Source organism: Setaria italica, chromosome VII (assembly GCF_000263155.2).
Source record: "Setaria italica strain Yugu1 chromosome VII, Setaria_italica_v2.0, whole genome shotgun sequence".
Taxonomy (NCBI): Eukaryota; Viridiplantae; Streptophyta; class Magnoliopsida; order Poales; family Poaceae; genus Setaria; species Setaria italica.
In genome coordinates this window covers 1,231,822-1,250,937 of record NC_028456.1, presented here as the reverse complement: position 1 = coordinate 1,250,937, position 19,116 = coordinate 1,231,822, and the positions used below count along the sequence as shown (strand labels likewise).

General features: G+C 45.9%; 1 protein-coding gene across 1 annotated transcript; it reads right to left on the bottom strand.

Annotated features, from left to right (window-relative positions):
* Positions 1-10,941: 10,941 nt before the first annotated feature.
* LOC101764813 (aluminum-activated malate transporter 1) lies at positions 10,942-12,735 on the bottom strand. The gene is made up of 5 exons (XM_004977636.2): positions 12,397-12,735; positions 11,895-12,317; positions 11,677-11,789; positions 11,425-11,574; positions 10,942-11,333 (listed from the first exon to the last, which is right to left on the bottom strand). Exons 1-5 carry the CDS (start codon positions 12,713-12,715, stop codon positions 10,962-10,964), a joined length of 1,377 nt encoding a protein of 458 aa, XP_004977693.1. The 5' UTR covers positions 12,716-12,735; the 3' UTR covers positions 10,942-10,961.
* Positions 12,736-19,116: the final 6,381 nt, after the last annotated feature.

Here is a 19,116-nt window from a genome sequence, read left to right as displayed (position 1 = left end):
TACTCTTTCTTTCTTCAAGAGTCCTTGTTGAATATTTAACATCTATAATTTGGAAATTTGTGAATGTTACACGAACAATTAAATATAAGGAGCTAGAAAAAAATTAACTAGTAATAGTTTTATTTTACGTACTTTAAAGTTGTGCGGCGTCATCTTTAGTCCATTGGGTCCCATAAAACTGTGCATATGCTCACAGATGTAGTAGCCACATAGATTATTCCCGGGTTCCTGTCTTAAGCACTTCAGTGTGGAAAAAAATAAGTTATGAAATATTCGTGTTATACAATGTACTAAATGTGCAGACTTCATACGTACCGAGAAGTCTGTGTTCCATGTAAGTTTTTCTTTGAATGGACCTTTCTTCTGAATTATTTCCATGTGCTGCGGATTAGAATAATGAATGATATAGTGTAACAGGGATAAAATTTAGGAAACAAACTTTTGCATAGAGATAAAAGTCCAGAATTATTACAAGCCTAGCATGTCTTGCATGTCTTGGTACTCCACCGGATCTTTCCTCAACGAGTCGAAGACAGTGACGTGGCTTCTTTCAAGTTCAATTATAATGAGGATCCAGTGGAAGCTGCGTACGTAAAATGTTCATGCATATTAGAGCTAACTAATTAATCAGGTAAGGAAAAAGACAACGAAAGTAGACGGTATACACACACTTACTTGAAGTTGTATGGAAGTAGTATGAAATCCTTGAATTTTTGTTTGTCTAGGAAATTGTATACTTCCACAATATTTTTTCCGGTGATAATTGTATCTGTTTTTGGTTAACTACGGATGGATCCATGAAGCCAATATGTAGGTATGCCTCCCATCAGCACGTCTGAATTAGCATGCTACATAAAATGGAAGACGAAGTTAGTACGGTGACGCACGCAAAAAAAATAATGATATGAGCCAAAATTTACATGTAGATAAACGGACACTTACAGAACCCAAGCGCTGATCAGAGAGACGTCCAGGGCATCATGATGGTACACTTCGTATATATCCTGGAAGTCTAGCCACAGAACTTTCTCGCCTTCGTCGTAAAAATCTATCGGTTTTACCTTAAGGCCCAACATCTCCCTCGAGTCGGCGGACACTTCATGTACCATTGATGGAATTCATACATCTTTGTTGATAGCTTCCGTACCAACTCAGGCTGTACTAGAGATTTGCCTAGCTCAAAAGTCCATCTCGGCTCAGGGAGCGGTGCAGCTGGCGGCTCAACTTGCCCTAAACATTCATCAAGTCCCATACCTGTTTCTTCCATGAATTTCAATACTTGTGCTTGTTGATCCAAGGGCATTGCCGCTACCCTTTGAGCATCTTTTTTTGATAAATGCCCCAGGTCGGGGACAACACTACTGGAAGATGACTTTCCTTTCCTTTTGTCCCTCTCATCAGCCTTTACTAAAGCCCGTTCGTAGTTTGATAGTAGTGGTATCCTTTTCTTGGCTCCTTCTTCCATCTTGATAAAAAAGTTTAAATCTCTTCGATTTACTGGCGGTGGCTCCATCTCCCTTGCTTTTTTTTCTTCGGCTTGTTTCTTGAACCACGCACTGACCTCTGCTTGGATTTCTGCCCACTGTTCTGCATGACTCATTGCCTCCTACCTTTCCTTACGAGTCACTTCAGACTCCTTTGTTTTCTTCTTTCTCTGTCTTTGCTTAGGAGGCGGTGCTCGTGACTTCTTTAGTGGTGCTGCAGGTTCCTTCATCGGGGCTGCTCTTAGTCCCGGCGACGGTGATCGGGGAGGGGTGTTGTTATTGTCGTCGTCGCTCCCACCACCGGGATGTGGTGGAGATGGAGACCTTGATAGAGCAGGAAGCGACGATCCTGGAGTAGGTTGTGCAGGAGATGACGATCTCGAGCTATGAGGAGAAGGTCGATGCTGGGGATCTACGGGGAGCGGTCTTGAGCTCTGAGGAGATGGCTCCGTGCCGGGAATGATGATGTAGTGTTTGCGCCATAGAATGATCCCATGAAGCGCATCTTCCAGTGTCCTTTCCCCGTCACCTCTTGGGAGGTCGAGCTCTAGGCCTTCATATTGGCTATCAACTGGCTGCTCTACGCTGACGCTTGCGTAGCCAAGTGGAATCTCCATTCCATGGCTTGTCTGCCCTGTCAGGATTGGTAACGCACTCCCGTACGCCACCTGTATATATAACAGAAGTAAACAAGTTATTAAACTCCGATCCCGAGGCATGGATCATTTGAGAAGATTGCATAAATATTATGCATAAGTATACCTTAATAGTGAGGTTCCCGACCGGTGCATGCATCTCACATGAGGTGCGTTGCGTGATGGCATCCATTGGAAACCGTTGCTCCTCCATGGGTAACCTGGGCGTCTGCGCATTGGGGACCCCTATATAAGCACAACTGCTCAAGAGGCGTTGAGAAGGGCTGGCGTAGTTTGGATTCGGCAATGCTCCAGATTAGGCCAACTCCGCAACTGCGTGGGCCACTCGACGATTGATTGCCTCTAACATTCTTTCTTCTTGTGCCTGCACTTTGGATTCTAGCATCTGCCGCCAGCTCTCCTCGATCTGTTCCTTTCTTCGCTTGCGGCTTCTGTACGATGCACTATCGCCTCGGAAAGCAAACTTCCACGGAATGACCCCGAACCCTCGGCAACGTCCTGGGTGCTCGGGATTACCGAGGGCCAATGTGAGCTCATCATTCTCTCGGTCCACCTTCAACCTCCCAGCCTTAGAATCTTCAATGTTCTTCATAAGACTTTCGGCCTTCTCACGTATTGTCTCATTGAATATCAACGTCCCATCCTCTTGGCTCAGGGAGCCTCCATGAGCGTAATACCAATTTTTCGATCGTTCGGGCCATTCAATAGTTGCAGGTACGATTCCCCGTTCGATCAGATCTTGTTCCATCTTCTTCCATTTGGGAATTGCTGTGCCATAACCACCTTGCCCTAGATGATGATGGTACCCCTTCTGACCAGAATTTGTAGTGTTGATCTGGATCTTTTTCATACCATCTTCACTCCTCTTATATTCAACAAATGCCTCCCAGTGGTCCCTCAACTTTGGCCACACATTGAAATCTGGAGTTCGGCCCTTCTTAATGTAGTTGGCATCCAGCATCTTCTTGAATGTCTGGAATTGTGTAGCCATCTTCTTCAGTGTCCACGCTTTCACATTCTTTTCAATATATCCTTCCGGAAATGTGAAATGTCTCTTGACATCTTCCCACAGCATATTCTTTTGTGTCTCCGGGAGCGCGTACGGATTAGTGCTTTTGCCCTTCCATTCTCTGATGCTGATAGGCACGTTGTCCCTTACGATTGCCCCGATCTGACTCACATACTCCTTTGCTACTTTTTTGGGAGCAACCGGACTGCCCTCTTCTGTCACTTCGGTGATGACAAGCCTCCCTTCCATCACCTTTGTACGACCTCGGGTCTTCTACCCTTTCGTCGATCCAGAGGGCTAACAGTTCAAGATTCGTTAATTAGTACGTAGTATTAACGGTGGCGTCAAACAATACAAATTATATATACCTCGCCGGAACCTTCCGCCACGGCAAGGTGTTGTTTGGGCTCATGCTCTTCATTCCCATCGCCGGACGTGTTGAGGAACATGTCCGTCTGGGTGCCCTCTTCATCGGTGTACGATATTGGAAGGTTGTCGCCACTAACATCACCAGCAATAATGTGCTCCATGAGATACCTTGCGGTCTCGTCGTCTGCCATTTCAACTACTGATTGAAACATACATGGAATCATACATGATAGTCATGAATCATAAAACTTCATCATGAAATAGGCAACTCACACGAAATGAAACGTACATGAAATCGCCTTAGTTACATGTACGTAACGGTATATACATGAAATCATACAATAACATGAATCCCACAAAGTCCGGAATGTTTATACAAATTTCAAAAAATTAGTAGTACTTTGTAAGAATTTCTACCAAATTTCTACTAATTTCTACATATTTATTGGAATTTCTAGCAAATTACTACTAATTCCTACTAATTTGAATGAATTTCTACAAAATTTATCAGCTGATTTTCTACTGATTTTCTAACTAATCTACAAATATCTAATGATTTTCTAACTAATCTGCTAATTTCTATTTATTTTCTAACTAACAAATAAAAAAGGCCCTTGCTGATGCAAGCCGGTGGGCTTGCGTCAGCAAGAGCCCTTCGTTCCCGGCGCCAGTGCCAGCGGACCTCGCACGGTGCCTAGCTTGGGCGACGAGGTGGCCGGGGCGGTGCGGCAGCGGAGGCGGAGACGGAGCGAGGTGGCCGCAGCAACGATGGCCGGAGGCGGCCGGCGACGAGGGACGGAGGCGGTGCGCGCGACAGAGGTGGCGACGAGGCATCGCGACGGATGAGGGCACGGCGGCGACAGAGAATGTGGCGTTGACGGAGGCGGCGATGAGGCCCCGCGATGGAGGCAGCCGGCGGCGACGAGGTTGAGGGGGCGCGAAGGAGGAGGATCGGAGGCGGGCCGCGGCGATGGAGGAGGAGGCGGTCCGGGCGCGTGCGGGCGAGGCGGTCGGGCGGCGGGACGACGATGGCCGGGGCGATGGGCGACGAGGACGACGGTGGCTTGCGAGGGAGGCGGATGGGCGGTGACGGAGTAGGCGGAAGGGCGCGGAATCTTGGCGGCGGTGAAAATTTGGCTAAGTGTCGTAACTGGCGTGGGGTGGGGGTAGAAGAGGCTACAATGCCTTTTATCCCCCCTCCCCCTTTTATCCCGGTTCGTAATTGAACCCAGGACTAAAGGTCCTTTTGTCCCGGGTGTTAACACCAACTGGGACAAATGACCCCCCCCTTTTATCCCGGTTGGTAACTGTAACCGGGATAAAAGGGTACGTCCCCGGTGGGAAACAAAAACTACCCTTTTATCCCGGTTGCAGTTGTCAACCGGGATAAAAGGGGTGCCTTTTGTCCGGTTGGTGTTGGCACCCGAGACAAAAGGGACGGCCTTTGATCCTGGTTGCTTTCGGCAACAGGGATAAAAGGTCCTTTTGTCCCGGTTTCTATTGGCACCAGGGACAAAAGGGACTTTTCCTACACTTTCATCTCCCGCCTTTTTTTTGGAAAATGATTTTATTTATGTTTTCATTGCATTTCAGGATGCAAAAACAAAAAACTTCACATATTTTGAACATGCAAAAATATATTTAATTAGCAAGTATATTGACAATAAGTGTGAATTAGTCATTAATTCTATACCAGTTCGTTTAGCCTCTAAAATAATTATTTTACTGCATCGCTATGATCGAGAAATTATTCAATTAAATAATTTCAACGTGCAAAAAAAATTCATGTATGTATGTGGTTAACATTGTTCATGTTTATCTAATAAATCTTCACCTCAACAAATTTAAGAACACATGAAATCATACATAGGTTAAATTAAAAATTGTATCAAGTACTTCACAAAGGTCAAGTAAATTTAGCGCATTACAATACAACGTTGTAAAATTTCTTCTTCATGAAAGTTCCTTGATCATGATCGTGGTGTAAGTACGGAGCCTCTTCTTTGGATAGCAGGATGCTTGGGTCAACTTCAACTGCGAATGGAGGCATGCCATCAAACTGATCATAATCATCTGATTGGTCTGTTTTATCCTCGACTCCCACGATGTTTTATCCTCGACTCCCACGATTTTTATTTTACCTGGAAGAACTATGTGGCACTTTGGCTCCCATGTCTCTTCTGGATTTCTCTTGGGTTTGCTAGACATGTCCTTCACGTGGAAAACCTGATGCACATCATTGGCAAGTACGAATGGGTCATTATTGTATCCAGTCTTGCTCAGATCTACTATTGTCATTCCGTACTGATCTTTGGTTACGGCAGTTAGCTTCACCCAATTGCAAAGAAATACAGGGATGTACAGCGATCCGTATTCGAGTTCCCATATCTCCTGTATGAAACCATAATAAGACTCCTTGCTATTATTTCTATCTATGGCATCTATGCGTACACCACTATTCTGGTTCGTGCTTTTCTGGTCCTGGGCTCTCGTGTAAAATGTATAACCATTTATCTCATAGCCTTGGAATTTCACGATTGTGCTAGCAGGTCCCCTAGCTAACCAAGCGAGCTGTGGGTGAATCTTAGAGTTACCCATGAGTTGTTGGCACAACCAGGAGGGAAAAGTTTCCATGTGATGACGTGTAAGCCAAGCATCGGATTTCGTCAGGTTTTTGGAAACTACCATCTGCCTGTGCTGCTCGATATACGGAGACACAAAGGTTGACTATTGCAGAACAGTGTAGTGTGCCTTGTCGAACAAATTAGTATCATTGCTCAAACTTGATTTCCTTCCAAGGGTGCCCATTCCCCGGAGCCTCCCCTCGTGGCGTGAAGTTGGAATCCCAATCGAGTCAATTGAGTTAATAAAATCAACACAAAACTCGATCACCTCCTCTGTTCCATATCCCTTGGCGATGCTTCCTTCTGGACGGGCACAATTAAGAACATAGTTTTTTAGGACTGCCATGAACCTCTCGAAAGGCCACATATTGTGCAGGTATACAGGTCCGAGAATACCAATCTATTTTACTAGGTGAACCAGTAAGTGCGTCATAATATTGAAGAAGGAAGGTGGAAATACCAACTCAAAACTGACAAGACATTGCACCTGTAGCTTTGATAGCTTGGATGGATCGATTGCCTTCTGCAAAATCGCATTGAGAAACGCGCATAGCTTTACGAGCGGCAACCGGACATTTTTTGGTAGAACACCCCTCAGTGCAACCGGAAGCAACTGGGTCATCAACATGTGGCAGTCATGGGCCTTGAGATTTGTAAACTTCTTTTGTTTCATATTTATTATTCCCTTTATATTCGAGGAGTACCCAGACGGGACCTTCATACTATTCAAGCATTCAAACATGGTATCCTTCTCTTCCTTGCTGAGAGTGTAACTGGCAGGACGTAAGTAGTGCTGTCCATTATCTCTCTTTTCTGGATGTAGGTTATCTCGTTGCCCCATGGCTTTTAGGTCCTGTCGTGCTTCCAATGTATCTTTTGAGGTCCCATAAACACCCATGAAGCCTAGCACGTTCACACAAAGATTCTTCGTCAGGTGCATCACATCTATTGCGTTGCGAATCTCTAGGATTTCCCAATAAGGTAGCTCCCAAAATATTGACTTTTTCTTCCACATGGGTGCACGTCCGTTATCGTCATTCGGAACAGGTTGGCTACCATGACCCTTTCCAAAGACTACATTTACATCCTTTATCATCTCAAAGACACGCTTTCCATTACGGTGTGCAGGTTTTTTATGATGGTCTGGCGCCCCTTTGAAATGCATCCCGCTCTTTCTTAGCTGGTGGTGAGCAGGGAGAAATCGACGATGACCCATATAGATGACCTTCTTACAGTGCTTCAAATACATGCTGTCTGTGTTGTCTAAACAGTGGGTGCAGGCCCGATATCCCTTATTTGTCTGTCCCGAAAGGTTACTTAGTGCAGGCCAATCATTGATGGTTACGAACAACAATGCTCGTAGATTAAAGATCTCTTGTCTATCCTCATCCCACACACGTACACCTTCTTCCTTCCAGAGCTGTAAAAGGTCATCAACCAATGGTCTTAGGTCGTCAATGTCGTTGCCGGGTTGTTTTGGGCTTTGGATAAGCGCCGGCATCATAATGAACTTCCGCTTCATGCACGGCCAAGGAGGAAGGTTGAACATACATAGGGTCACAGGCCAAGTACTATGACCACTACTCAACTCACCGAATGGATTGAATCTATCAGTACTTAAACCAAACCTTATGTTCCTTGCTTCACTTTCAAAGTCCGGGAATGCTCTATCAATTGATCTCCACTGGGCCCCATCTGCGGGGTGTCTCAGCATCTCATCTTCCATACGTTCTTCTTTGTGCCATCATATCAACTTAGCATTCGCCTTGTTCCTGAACAAGCGCTTCAAGCGTGGTATTATAGGGAAATACCACATCACCTTCGCGGGAACTCTCTTCTTGGGAGACTGCCCCTCGACATCACCAGGATCATCTCGCCTGATCTTATACCGCAGCGCTTCGCAGACGGGACAAGCATCCATTTTCTCGTATTCATCACCACGATAGAGGATACAGTTATTAGGGCATGCGTGTATATTCCGAACATCCAATCTGAGAGGGCAAAGAATCTGTTTAGCTTCATATGTTGTGAACGGTAATTCATTATTCTCGGGAAGAATCTTCTTGACAATGTTAAACATTCCCTGAAATGCCTTATTGGACACACCATTTTTTGCCTTCCATTGCACAAATTCTAGTGTCGTACCTAGTTTTTTATGGCCCTGCTGGCAATCTGGGTACAACAATTTTTTGTGATCATCTATCATGCGCTGCAACTTTGCTGCTTCCTTCTCAGTTTCGCAATCTCTGTGTGCATCTCGTAGCACCTGACCAAGGTCATCAGTAGGGCCATTTTTTGCAAACTCATCTTCGTCAGCCTCACCCATTGTAGTATCTGCAAAAGCTTGGCCTGCAACCCAGTTCGGAATGTTGCCATCATCCTCCTCCTCCTCGCCGTCTTCCATTACAACCCCTCTTTCACCGTGCTTGGTCCAAACCAAATAGTTAGGCATGAAACCGTATCTAAACAAGTGGCTGTGAATAGTCCCCAGGAATCCTTTGAATAGTCCTTCTTGTTATTGCATTGGAAGCATGGACAACATACGAACCCATTCTCTGGCTTGTTCGCTTTGGCCACTTCGAGAAAATAATGCAAAAGCCATCAATAAATACCTTGCTCCGTCTATCTGCATTATACATCCATTGCTGGTCCATCTGCATCGTATTACGCATGAAAATGGATTACACTTGAAAATGGATTACGCGTGAAAATTGATTACACTTGAAAATGGATTACGCGTGAAAATTGATTACACTTGAAAATGGATTACGCGTGAAAATTGATTACCACTTGAAAATGGATTCACGATTGAAAGCATGTCAAACGTTGTAGTGCAAATAATGCTGAAAGTTTAGATATAGATACAAATACACATATTTAAATTAAAGATCCAAACAACATGATACAATACAACAAGCCATCCACTGGTTATTATCTAGGAGGACTTTAAGCATCCTTGGGCGGTGAAGACGAAGGTTCTACTGACCCAGCCTCATCCTATAGTTTATTTGTGCTGCCTGAAACGGTAGTACTAAGTGGACGTGAAACACCCGGGACTGAGGGTGGAGCATAACGACCACCAAAAGGAGGTTCCTGACCCGCGGCAACAGCTTCTTCATGACGTTTCTGCAAATAACGAAGCATTGCTTTCTCCAACACGCTCATTTTCTTCGGCTTATCCTGAGGGCCAACTATGATTTTCCCCTTGCCAAAAGAGGAACGACGATCGCCCCCACCATCGCCACTTCCTCCAGTAGCAGAAGCCATCTATGTACTAAAATTCTTACCTTAGCACTGCAGAACTTGTTGAACTTGAAGACCGTGATCATCTCGGTGAGCATGTTCTCAACTGGGCGGCACCGTACTTCGTCATGAAAGAGGTTCAATTTTATGAGAAAGGGGACACAGTCTTCCACGATGTCTGTTGCCGCTCTTTCTCGTAAAATTGAACCTCCTCTTTGACGTCCGTTGCTGCTCCATGGACAACATGCTTACCGAGATGAACACGGTATGCCTGCAGAACTTGTTGAACTTGAAGACCGTGATCATCTGGCAAGCATGTTCTCAACTGGGCGGCACCGCACTTCGTCATGGAAGAGGTTCGATTCTACGAAAAAGGGGACACGGTCACGATGTCTGTATCCACTCTTTCTCGTAGAATCGGACCTCCTCCTTGACATACGTTGCTGCTCGACGGAGAACATTCTCGCCGAGATGAACACGGTATGCAAGTTCAACAAGTATGGATTTGAAAAACCATATTGAATTTGATAAGATAAACCATCTAGACAAGGTAGCATCATTCTTAAACCACTGCAAGAATACATACTATATATGACACATCAATCTCCCTCACATTCTAGCTCAAAATACCTCTCCATTTTCTACTTCATCACATTCTAGCAAAAAAACTTTCCATCTCCAAAGCATAAATCAAAGCGTAACACGAGGATGAAGTAGCAAACCTTCACAACACTTGTGTTGGCTGAGTGAAATTCCCACGAAAATGAGGGAAAAATATTCGGGCAGCACCTCCCTTGCTTCGGCACCACCGGAGAGTAGGTGAAGCTGAGCTCTCTATCTTTGTGGTGGACTGGCTCGGGCTGGAGGAGGAAGAAAGGCCTCTGTCGTGGTATATAATGGGGATGAGTTTTTATCCCGGTTAAAAACTCCAACCGAGACAAAAAGGAACACCTTTTGTCCCGGTTGAAAGTTTACTCCCGGTTGGAGGCTCCAACCGGGAGTAAACTTGTCCCGGTTAGAGCCTCCAACCGGGACAAAAGGGTCACGCCACTGACACCCCGGAACTAGCCGTTACAACCGGGACTAAAGGGGGACCTTTAGTCCCGGTTGCAAATACCAACTGGGAGTAAATCTCCTCTCCATTTTTGCCTACCGTGGCGCACCCCCTTTTCTCCCGGGCCTACTTTAAACCGGGACAAAGAGGGCGCATCGAAAGTCAGTTCTGTACTAATTACAACAGTGGCTGCATCGCCCAGAACAAGTTGTGATTGCATTGCAACCATCATTACCGGCTGGTGGAGCATAATCAATATAGTTGGTCAAGTATTTATCAAATATTATATTTCCCATTAGTCAATTAATATAGATAAGAGTAAAGGGAATCAACAAGAGCCGGTTAACACAACATCATTAGAAAAAAATAATGTTTCCGACTTAATTTATTATGTTATGCTTACTGTATGTGTTTTGAACTCTTCAGCTTCTAAGAACGAAGAACATATAAAAATCTATGCAAAACCGGGATGATAAATAGGCTCAGATTGATAATGCTCATATTTATTTGTGTCACAGAAGATCATCTATTATCGACTATCTTTACATTGATAACTACATCATTTTGCGTAATTTTTGGGTTTCTGAAGCGGGCAAGTCGTGCTAGGTTGTCAACCGATTCTGTTATTTTATTTATCTGAATAACCAAGTCTGATATATGTGATGCAATAACCGCTATGTGCACCACTTGCAATAGAGCCGCGTCTTCCAGTAATTCGTTTCTACAGCCATTTGCAGCTTTCATGGCAGCAGACAAGTCATTGTTTGTTGGAGCTGGTGTGGTCATTGACCGAACTGCTGACGAGAGTTCTCTGAGACTCCTAGCAGAGTGCAAGCTTATTTGACTGCATGTTGTCTGAACCTTCAAGCATAGCTCTGGATTGGCTTCAGGATACTATTATCAGGAAAAGGCTGCACATTGATCAACAAACTTGGTCCCATATAGTATAATTTTTTGATCACGAAATTTGTGCATTAGCAATTACCTGATATTTTGTTAGGATGACAACATAAGAAGCAAGAGCCTCCATTGTAGCAGCGCATTGGCGACAAAGAGTACCAAGATTCTGGTATTCACTCCATGGGTGTCTGAAGCGGAACTTGCCATGAATAGGTTCCCACTTGGCTAGTGTGCACTGCAATGTTCAGAGTACTATTATTGCTGTGATTGTCTTGAATAGGATGGAGGTCTCGTACTCAACATAAAGTGCACAATCTGTGAAGTGAGATGAGCTTACCAAAGAGTCCTCTTTGTCCTTTGAACTGAGGACGCTCTTGTACGCGTGAAGAAAGTCTTTGCCTTCCAGATCCCCACTTCTAGCATTCTCACCAAAGCATTCAGTTTCCATTCCTGCATACATTATGGAAAAAATGAAATCTGTTTTCTAAATGGAAATTCATGCATACATTAAGCAAGCATGTGCATTTGGTATCGACGTATCGTATCGTATCGTACCTTCAAGGAAGTCAGCCAGCTTGTCAAGGTTGCCGGCGGCGAGCTTGTGAAGGTCCTCACCAGCCCATACAGGGAAGACCAAGATGGTGGTGCAGAGGCAGATGGCGACGCCGACGAAGATGGTGGAGGTGCGCTGGAGCGCGAGGGGCATGAGCTCCTCTATGCGGTAGCTTGAGACGGCCACGAGACTGAAGGTGAGTATGAAGATACTGACGCCGTAGTCGAATCTCGCCTTGATCTCCGGGATGAACCGTGAGAAGGTCGCAGCGGACGCTACGAAGAAGACGAAGACGACGAGCAGTATGGACTCTGCCATTTCACTTCTTGGGACGACGAGGCTAGCTCCCTCATGAGCTCCGATGGCCAGGGAACTGGCGACCAACGTCGCGAGAGCTCTGTTGAGGCCTTTACTAAGAGTTGCACCTGCATATTAATGTTCTGTAAGTTGAGCAGCAAAACAGGGCTCTAATAATGTCATCATCAGGAGCAGCAGTGAACGTACCGACTGTGAACTCCATGACGATGACGACGGTGAGCACAGCCCACATGGCGGAGCCCCCGAAGCCGTTGAAGAGCGGCCTGACGTAGTAGACGACGGACACCAGCGTGAGTGCCAGCCCGACCTTGAGCGAGTGCGCCACCCGCCTGGGATCGTCCCTCGCGGTCTGGCCCACCTTCTCGGCGAACCGGACGGCCGAGAGCAAGAGACACTCCGGCGCCGAGCGCGGCCGCCGCCAGCAGGACGCAACCCAGGAGCCGCCGTTGCCCTCGCCACCAGCACCACCATTGGTATTGTTGCTACTACTCTCCGTGGTCGCCATGACAGCTCAACTAAAAGCACGGCGCCTGATGATGAGACAAGATAATGAAAATGAAGGAAGGGGACGACTGACAGTACCAGAGCTGAAGGCGTCCTGGTACTGGTCAGCAAGAACTAAAATAGGTCGGGTCCTCTGAAGGCGTGGTACGACACGAAGCAGTGATGAGCGATGCAGTTGCCTTCCCCGGATCGGCCCTGCCCGGCCCAGGTAATTGTAGTTTATATTATATAACCTTTTTTTCCATACACATACAGCCTCCCTTAGTTGCATATACGCAAAGCAATGGATCCCATTCTTCGGGTGCGACCATGTGTATGTAATATGATGCCGAATTAACAACATTTTCAAGCCGACTAATCACGATTAGTCGTTCTGGACGTACGGTACGGAGGCGACTAGACTCGACATTCCAATATGAAAACATATTGCCTAGCGATCATCATCAATCAAAAACACGATTCCTACGGTACGGCGTACCGCAGGCATGGCGGAGGAAACATGGCGTGGTCGGTGGGACTGCTTTAATTTCTCCCTCCTAATCTCGGTAGCACAAATGATGAACAGAACCGCGCTGAGGTAGCGCCTGCCCTAGATCACGGTTACTATATAAGAAATGTGTTGATCTATGATGAAAATTTTATAACACATTTGTTCTAACGAGATCTATGATGTTTCTGGCTGAAAACATCGTAAATTTCATATTCGAGAATATATTCTGTTGACTGCTACCATCAGTTCGTTCATTAGGCAGCAACCATCATTAGCATCCTATGCGTTCAAAAACACGCCCAAATCAGTTTACATAGGGAATATGAGAACATTACTTCTATATGACGACTTGATTTGCAAGATGATTATTAGTCTATTTCATGCGATTTTTGTTTATGGCAAAGACAGCCACACCACGACATAGTTGTCAAATAATTACATAGTTGTCAAATAATTTCATAAGAAGTCCATTTCACAAAGAATTGTGGCTAATTTGATATTTTTCTCATTGTGATCATAATATTATATGTGGCTGGTTGAGCATAATCAATATAGTTGGTCAAGTATTTATCAAATATTATATTTCCCATTAGTCAATTAATATAGATAAGAGTAAAAGGAGTCAACAAGAGCCGGTTATTATTAGCACTGTCAACCGTTGCTTGTTGATCGGCACATCCATGGTTGTTAGTAGGGCGACGACGCCGTGGAGTAGGAGGCGACGGCGGCCCAGAAGAGAAGAAGCAGGACTGACAAAACGGGGACAGCATCGAGCGACCGGGCCCTGCTGTCCGGTGAATGAGGCCAATAGCCTGTGGCCCCAGAAATGTCCGGAGCATGCCGCGTGCCCCGCCCCAGAATTTTTTTATATATATATATATATTTTTTTGATTTTGCAGAAATATATAGTCAGAAGGAAAAATTGCAGATCTGAGCTATTGCCACTGGCTCAGACGGCGGAAGGTCCTTAGCGGCGGTAAGGCGTCGACCCCGCTGGCCCATGTCATTACCGTCGGCTGGGTCGGCGGTAAGGCCCTTCCGCCGCCTGGGCCGGCGGTAAGGACCCGACCCCCTGCACCACCACGGTACGGCCAGCGCGCGGGCGGTAGGGGTCCTTACCGCCGCCTGGGCCGGCGAGGGTTCCCCCTACAACCCCCCCCCACAGCCAGCCCTCCAGGCCACCCAGCTCTCCTCATTCAGACCTGACCTGTTGTTTTTGAGAGGAGAACCAGAGAGGGAGAGAAGGAAGGGAAGGAAGAAAGAAAGAGAGGAAAGAAGGGGAAGAAACCTCCTAGTCATCAGGTAAGTTTTTCAATGTCGTAGTATAGCAAATCTAAAAATACACTGTGCTTTTAGATGCTAAAAATCTAGCTTAATTTGTACAGTAGATTCGGTATTTAGTTCATAGTTTAGTATTTAGATCTACAGATATGTTGTGTGCTTTTAAATGTTAAAAATGTAGCTTAGTTAGTATAGTAGATTCTATTTTCAGTTCATAGTTTAGTATTTAGATCTAGAAGTATTTACTAGTATAGTTTCATGAAATTTTAATATTTTTATTATACAACCATAGGATGCCAAGGCGTGAAAAAGCTGGAAAAGTAAGGTAATCTCAGCACACGTTATTATGTTAATTGGTAGTCGTATGCTTTAATCTTAGTTGCTTCCGGTTCTTACAATGAAAATGGTAAAGGTGGAGTAGTGTTCGGTTGACCGGAAATGCCTTCGACCCTTTGCCTCTACCTAGTGGTGTTCCAGTACCCATGTGCTTTTGCGGCGATCCTTGCAAGGTAGCCAATTCCGATGAAGAGGACACGTATAGGCAGAGGTATTGGATGTGTTCCAATTTTGCGTTTGAGCCTACAATTCGTCAGCGCTGCATTAACAAGATGGTGAGGAATTGATGTTGTGCAATAATTATTTTGTGTCTTATGACATCTTGCATGTTTTTTTTTGTTTTGTAATAATTACATTTGTTGCACACCCCTCCACCGCTCTGTGATTTTGAGCAGTGGATTGACACTGAGATCAAGCTTGAGGACAAGGAGCATATGCAGTACATGTTGCAGTGGGCGGCAGAGAGCAAGGAGAGGATGGAGAAGAGGCTCAGAGAGGAGGCTGCAGAGAAAGAGCACAAGGAAGAGGAGGAAAGGAGGCGTGTTGCTGCGGATAGGGAGGAGAGGGAGAGGAAGCTTGAGCGTGCACGCCGAGCAAAAGCAGCGATGGAGGAGAACCCCGATGCCATGAGGAAGGGAAAGTGGCCTTGTTGTACTCAGTAGAGTCTGTTATTGGCTAGTACTCCGTTGTGTGCGGTTGTACCTTTCGTTGTGTGTTCATGGTTTATTCATGGATAATGTTGTGTACTGTTGGACCTTTTCATTGTGTTTTGCTTAGGTCATGTACTCCGTTATTTGCCGCACGATTTTCATTCGTAGTGATCGATTATTTTAATTGTGTGCTTTTATTTCTTAATTGGGAAATGTTTAGACTTATATAGTGAACGCACGCGAACAATGAAAAGCATTTAACTTATTATCTAGATAGAGTAGTCCTCGCACATAAAGATAATTGTACACATTGTAATCGTACAAATGATAAAAAATAAGAAGTCGCCCTACGCACTAAATGCGTCCTCGCTTGAAACAAGGCTCGCCGGCACCACGACCATGCCTCGCTGCCCGCTGCGCTGCTCTGCTCTGGTCTACTGCTGGTCGTACGTCTAGGGCTCCGGCGGGTGAACGTTGCAAGTCGGATGTCCTCCCGCTCCCTCCGCAGGAGGTGTCGCGAGGTACTGGGACGCATCCTGTGTAGGACCCTGTGGTGTCCCGAGGAACTAGGTCGCACCCTGTGTAGGACCCAGGGCGTCTGGCAACTGGGAGGGACCGAGTAGGTCGGGGTCCACTCTGAAAAGGTCATCGATCCAAGCATGGCCGCTGGACCTCGCTACCTCGTCGTGCGAGTCCTCCGAAAGCCATCCTTGGTCTGCGTAGCCTGTTATAATCACAAAGGAAACAGTTTTGTTAGTTTCGTTGCGTTCTCAAAATGGAGTTACAATATGTATACATCACGAACCTCCTGGTCGTAGCTCCGGTGCAGCTGAAGAAGGACAAGAGGACCATGCGTATTGCATCTGCGGAACGGTGGACGGACCTGCTGTGGCGTGCCAAGACGGTGGTGGTGGTGGTGGTGGTATGACGTAGGAGGTGCCGGCTGGTGGCGGACGAATGGGCTGGTGAGAGGATGTACCAGCCTGCTGAGTAGGAGCTGAAGTGGACGCATGGGGGTACGGAGGTCGTGGTGGACGGAGGACATCCCCGTGCCTGCCACGGCAGCTAACGGCACTGAGGAACCTCCTGCAGCCATCTCTAGCCCTCGTAAGCAGTGAACGTTGCTGAAAGGAATTCATCACGTGGAAGTTATCGATGTCATATGTCAGCTGCTTGTTCAAATCCCCTATAATGTTGATCTGTTGGGGAGCGAAAAAATCTGAAGTTAGTCACACACAAATGATGCAAGTTTAGTAACAACAAAAATTACAGTAGCTTACCGCGCGGTCGTAGTTGACGTCTCTCGCGCGACGGTACGTCTGGGTGACTAGAGCGGTCTCCATCGGTGGCTCGGCCGGAACGTGTTGGACCCGCGTCCTGGTCCTCGGTAAGAACCAGCGAAGGTACGCTGCGAAAGCGTCTGCGTCGTGTGGCCGGGCCTCCTGGACCACCTCGTCTAGTGCGGTCGCCCACAGGGTGACCCAGTGAACCATCCTCGTAGCCCATAGGACTCCAGGCCCACCACCACCACCACCCTGACGGCTAGCCCTAATGGAACCATCGTTACACGAGTTACATAAACGAAATATTCTTAATGCAAGGAGAATGAAAATACTGGATTGTACCTGTGAACGGAAGCCGGAACGGCTGACGTTGCCGGAAGCGGGGAGTCCTGGTAGAGGCCGAACTGCCTCATAACACGGTGAACTGCGTATGATTTCAAGTCGTAGAAGCTTTCAGGATTTCTCTGGCAAATGGTGTGGAACAAGGCAGGGAGGTTGTCGTAGGATGCTTCGAACATACCCCACTTCATCTCAAGCGCCTTCTGCTTAACACAGTAAGCTTTGTTGTAGCCGATCTTGTACTTGAACTTCTCCTCTATGGCACAGATAATAGACTTGGGCTCGAAACTTGGATTCTCCACTATCTGAGGATACATGTATTGAGCAACAAATTCAGCAGTGAGGTTGCAATGTGTACCTTCCAATTCAGCCAGCAAGCATTGGTGCTCAACCACTTTAGTTACCTCCCAGTAATTCTTCCATTTGCCCTTGTATGCATGCACCCTGAATGGGCAATCATTTCGCACACACCGGACATCATACACCTTCGGGCTACTCTTTTCCACCCTGAACTGACGCTGCAAACACAAAGTGGACCATCTCTTAATAGCCACCTTCACTTCATCCCCACTTTGGTACACAGCCCCACACATACCTCATTCTTCCTGTACTCCCAAGGAATATTTCCCCCCACATTGACCTGTAGGGCGGAATAGTCGTAATTTGACCAATTTCGCGGTACAGGATAATCATCTATGTAAACTCGATATCTCAAAGTTCCTTCAAGTGGAACTAACTCCCAAAAGTTTATGTCCGGCTGTCTTTGCACTACAACCCTCACAGACACATCCGCTTGATCTCTGTCAACACCTAAGTCCCTACAGAGCTACTTGCATATACCCCCCAAGTTCTCTCTCTTGCTCTTGTAACACACTTGGTGAAACAGGGGAATCCACTCAAATCTACCCCTTCTGGACCATATCTAACCTCCCCCGGCCTATAGTACACTTGAATGTTGACACTATCTGACATGCCTCGCAACATACATGAAACGGGCATTCCAAATTATTCTCAGCACTATACATAAATTAACTACAATAACGACCTCAATTGAATAAACAAACAACTATGTAACACTAAACCAAACTTACTAACTAACTTTATCATAGCCATGCACCACAACAAATAAATCTAATAATGTTACCGAAAAACTATATAGTAATACCTAACCAAAAAATTATAATTTACTAACTACATTTATCGCAGTGATTTACCAGAAGAAACAAAACTAATATTGTTATCAAAAAACTATATTCGAATACCTAACGAAAAATCAGAATTTAATAACTCATTTATTGTAGCCATTTACCAGAACAAATAAATCTAATAATGCTGACTCTATTTTACTGTATAAGCTAAATCAGTTATACTAACTAAGCTACATTTTCCTATCTAAAAACAACTAAAAGTTTCTAAGTCTAGATCTAGATCCACTATTACTTGTAAACCTAAATCTACTAATATTTCTAAATTTCAGATCCACTAATATTTCTAAATCTAGATCTAAACTAAACTACGAGATTAAAAAAAAATTTACCTGAGAAAGAAGGAAGTCCTTCCCTCTTCCCCCTCCTCCTCCTTTCTTTCTTTTTTTTCTTCCCTCTTCCTCCTCCTCTCTTTCTTTTTTTTCCTTCCTCCTTTCCTCTTTCTCTTCCCTCTTCCTTCCCTGGCTTCTCTGGCTTGCTGCTCGGGCGCACTGGTGCGGGGGAAGGGGAGGGGCGCGGGCAGGTTTATAAAGAGGCGCGACTGCCGCCGACCCAGGCGTCGAAAAGGCGTTACCGCCGGCTGAGCCGGCGGTAACGCCTCGACTCACGCGCCCGCAGTTACGCCGGCCGCTGACCGTTGGCGGGGGGTCCTTACCGCCGGCTGAGGCGGCGGTAAGACCCTTCCGCCGCCTGGGCCGGCGGCAATAGCCCAAATCTACAATTTTTCCATCCGACTATATATTTCTGCAAAATCGAAAAAAAATATATAAAAATAAAAAAAATTCCCCGCCCCATTCGGCCATGTGTTCGTAGACCCA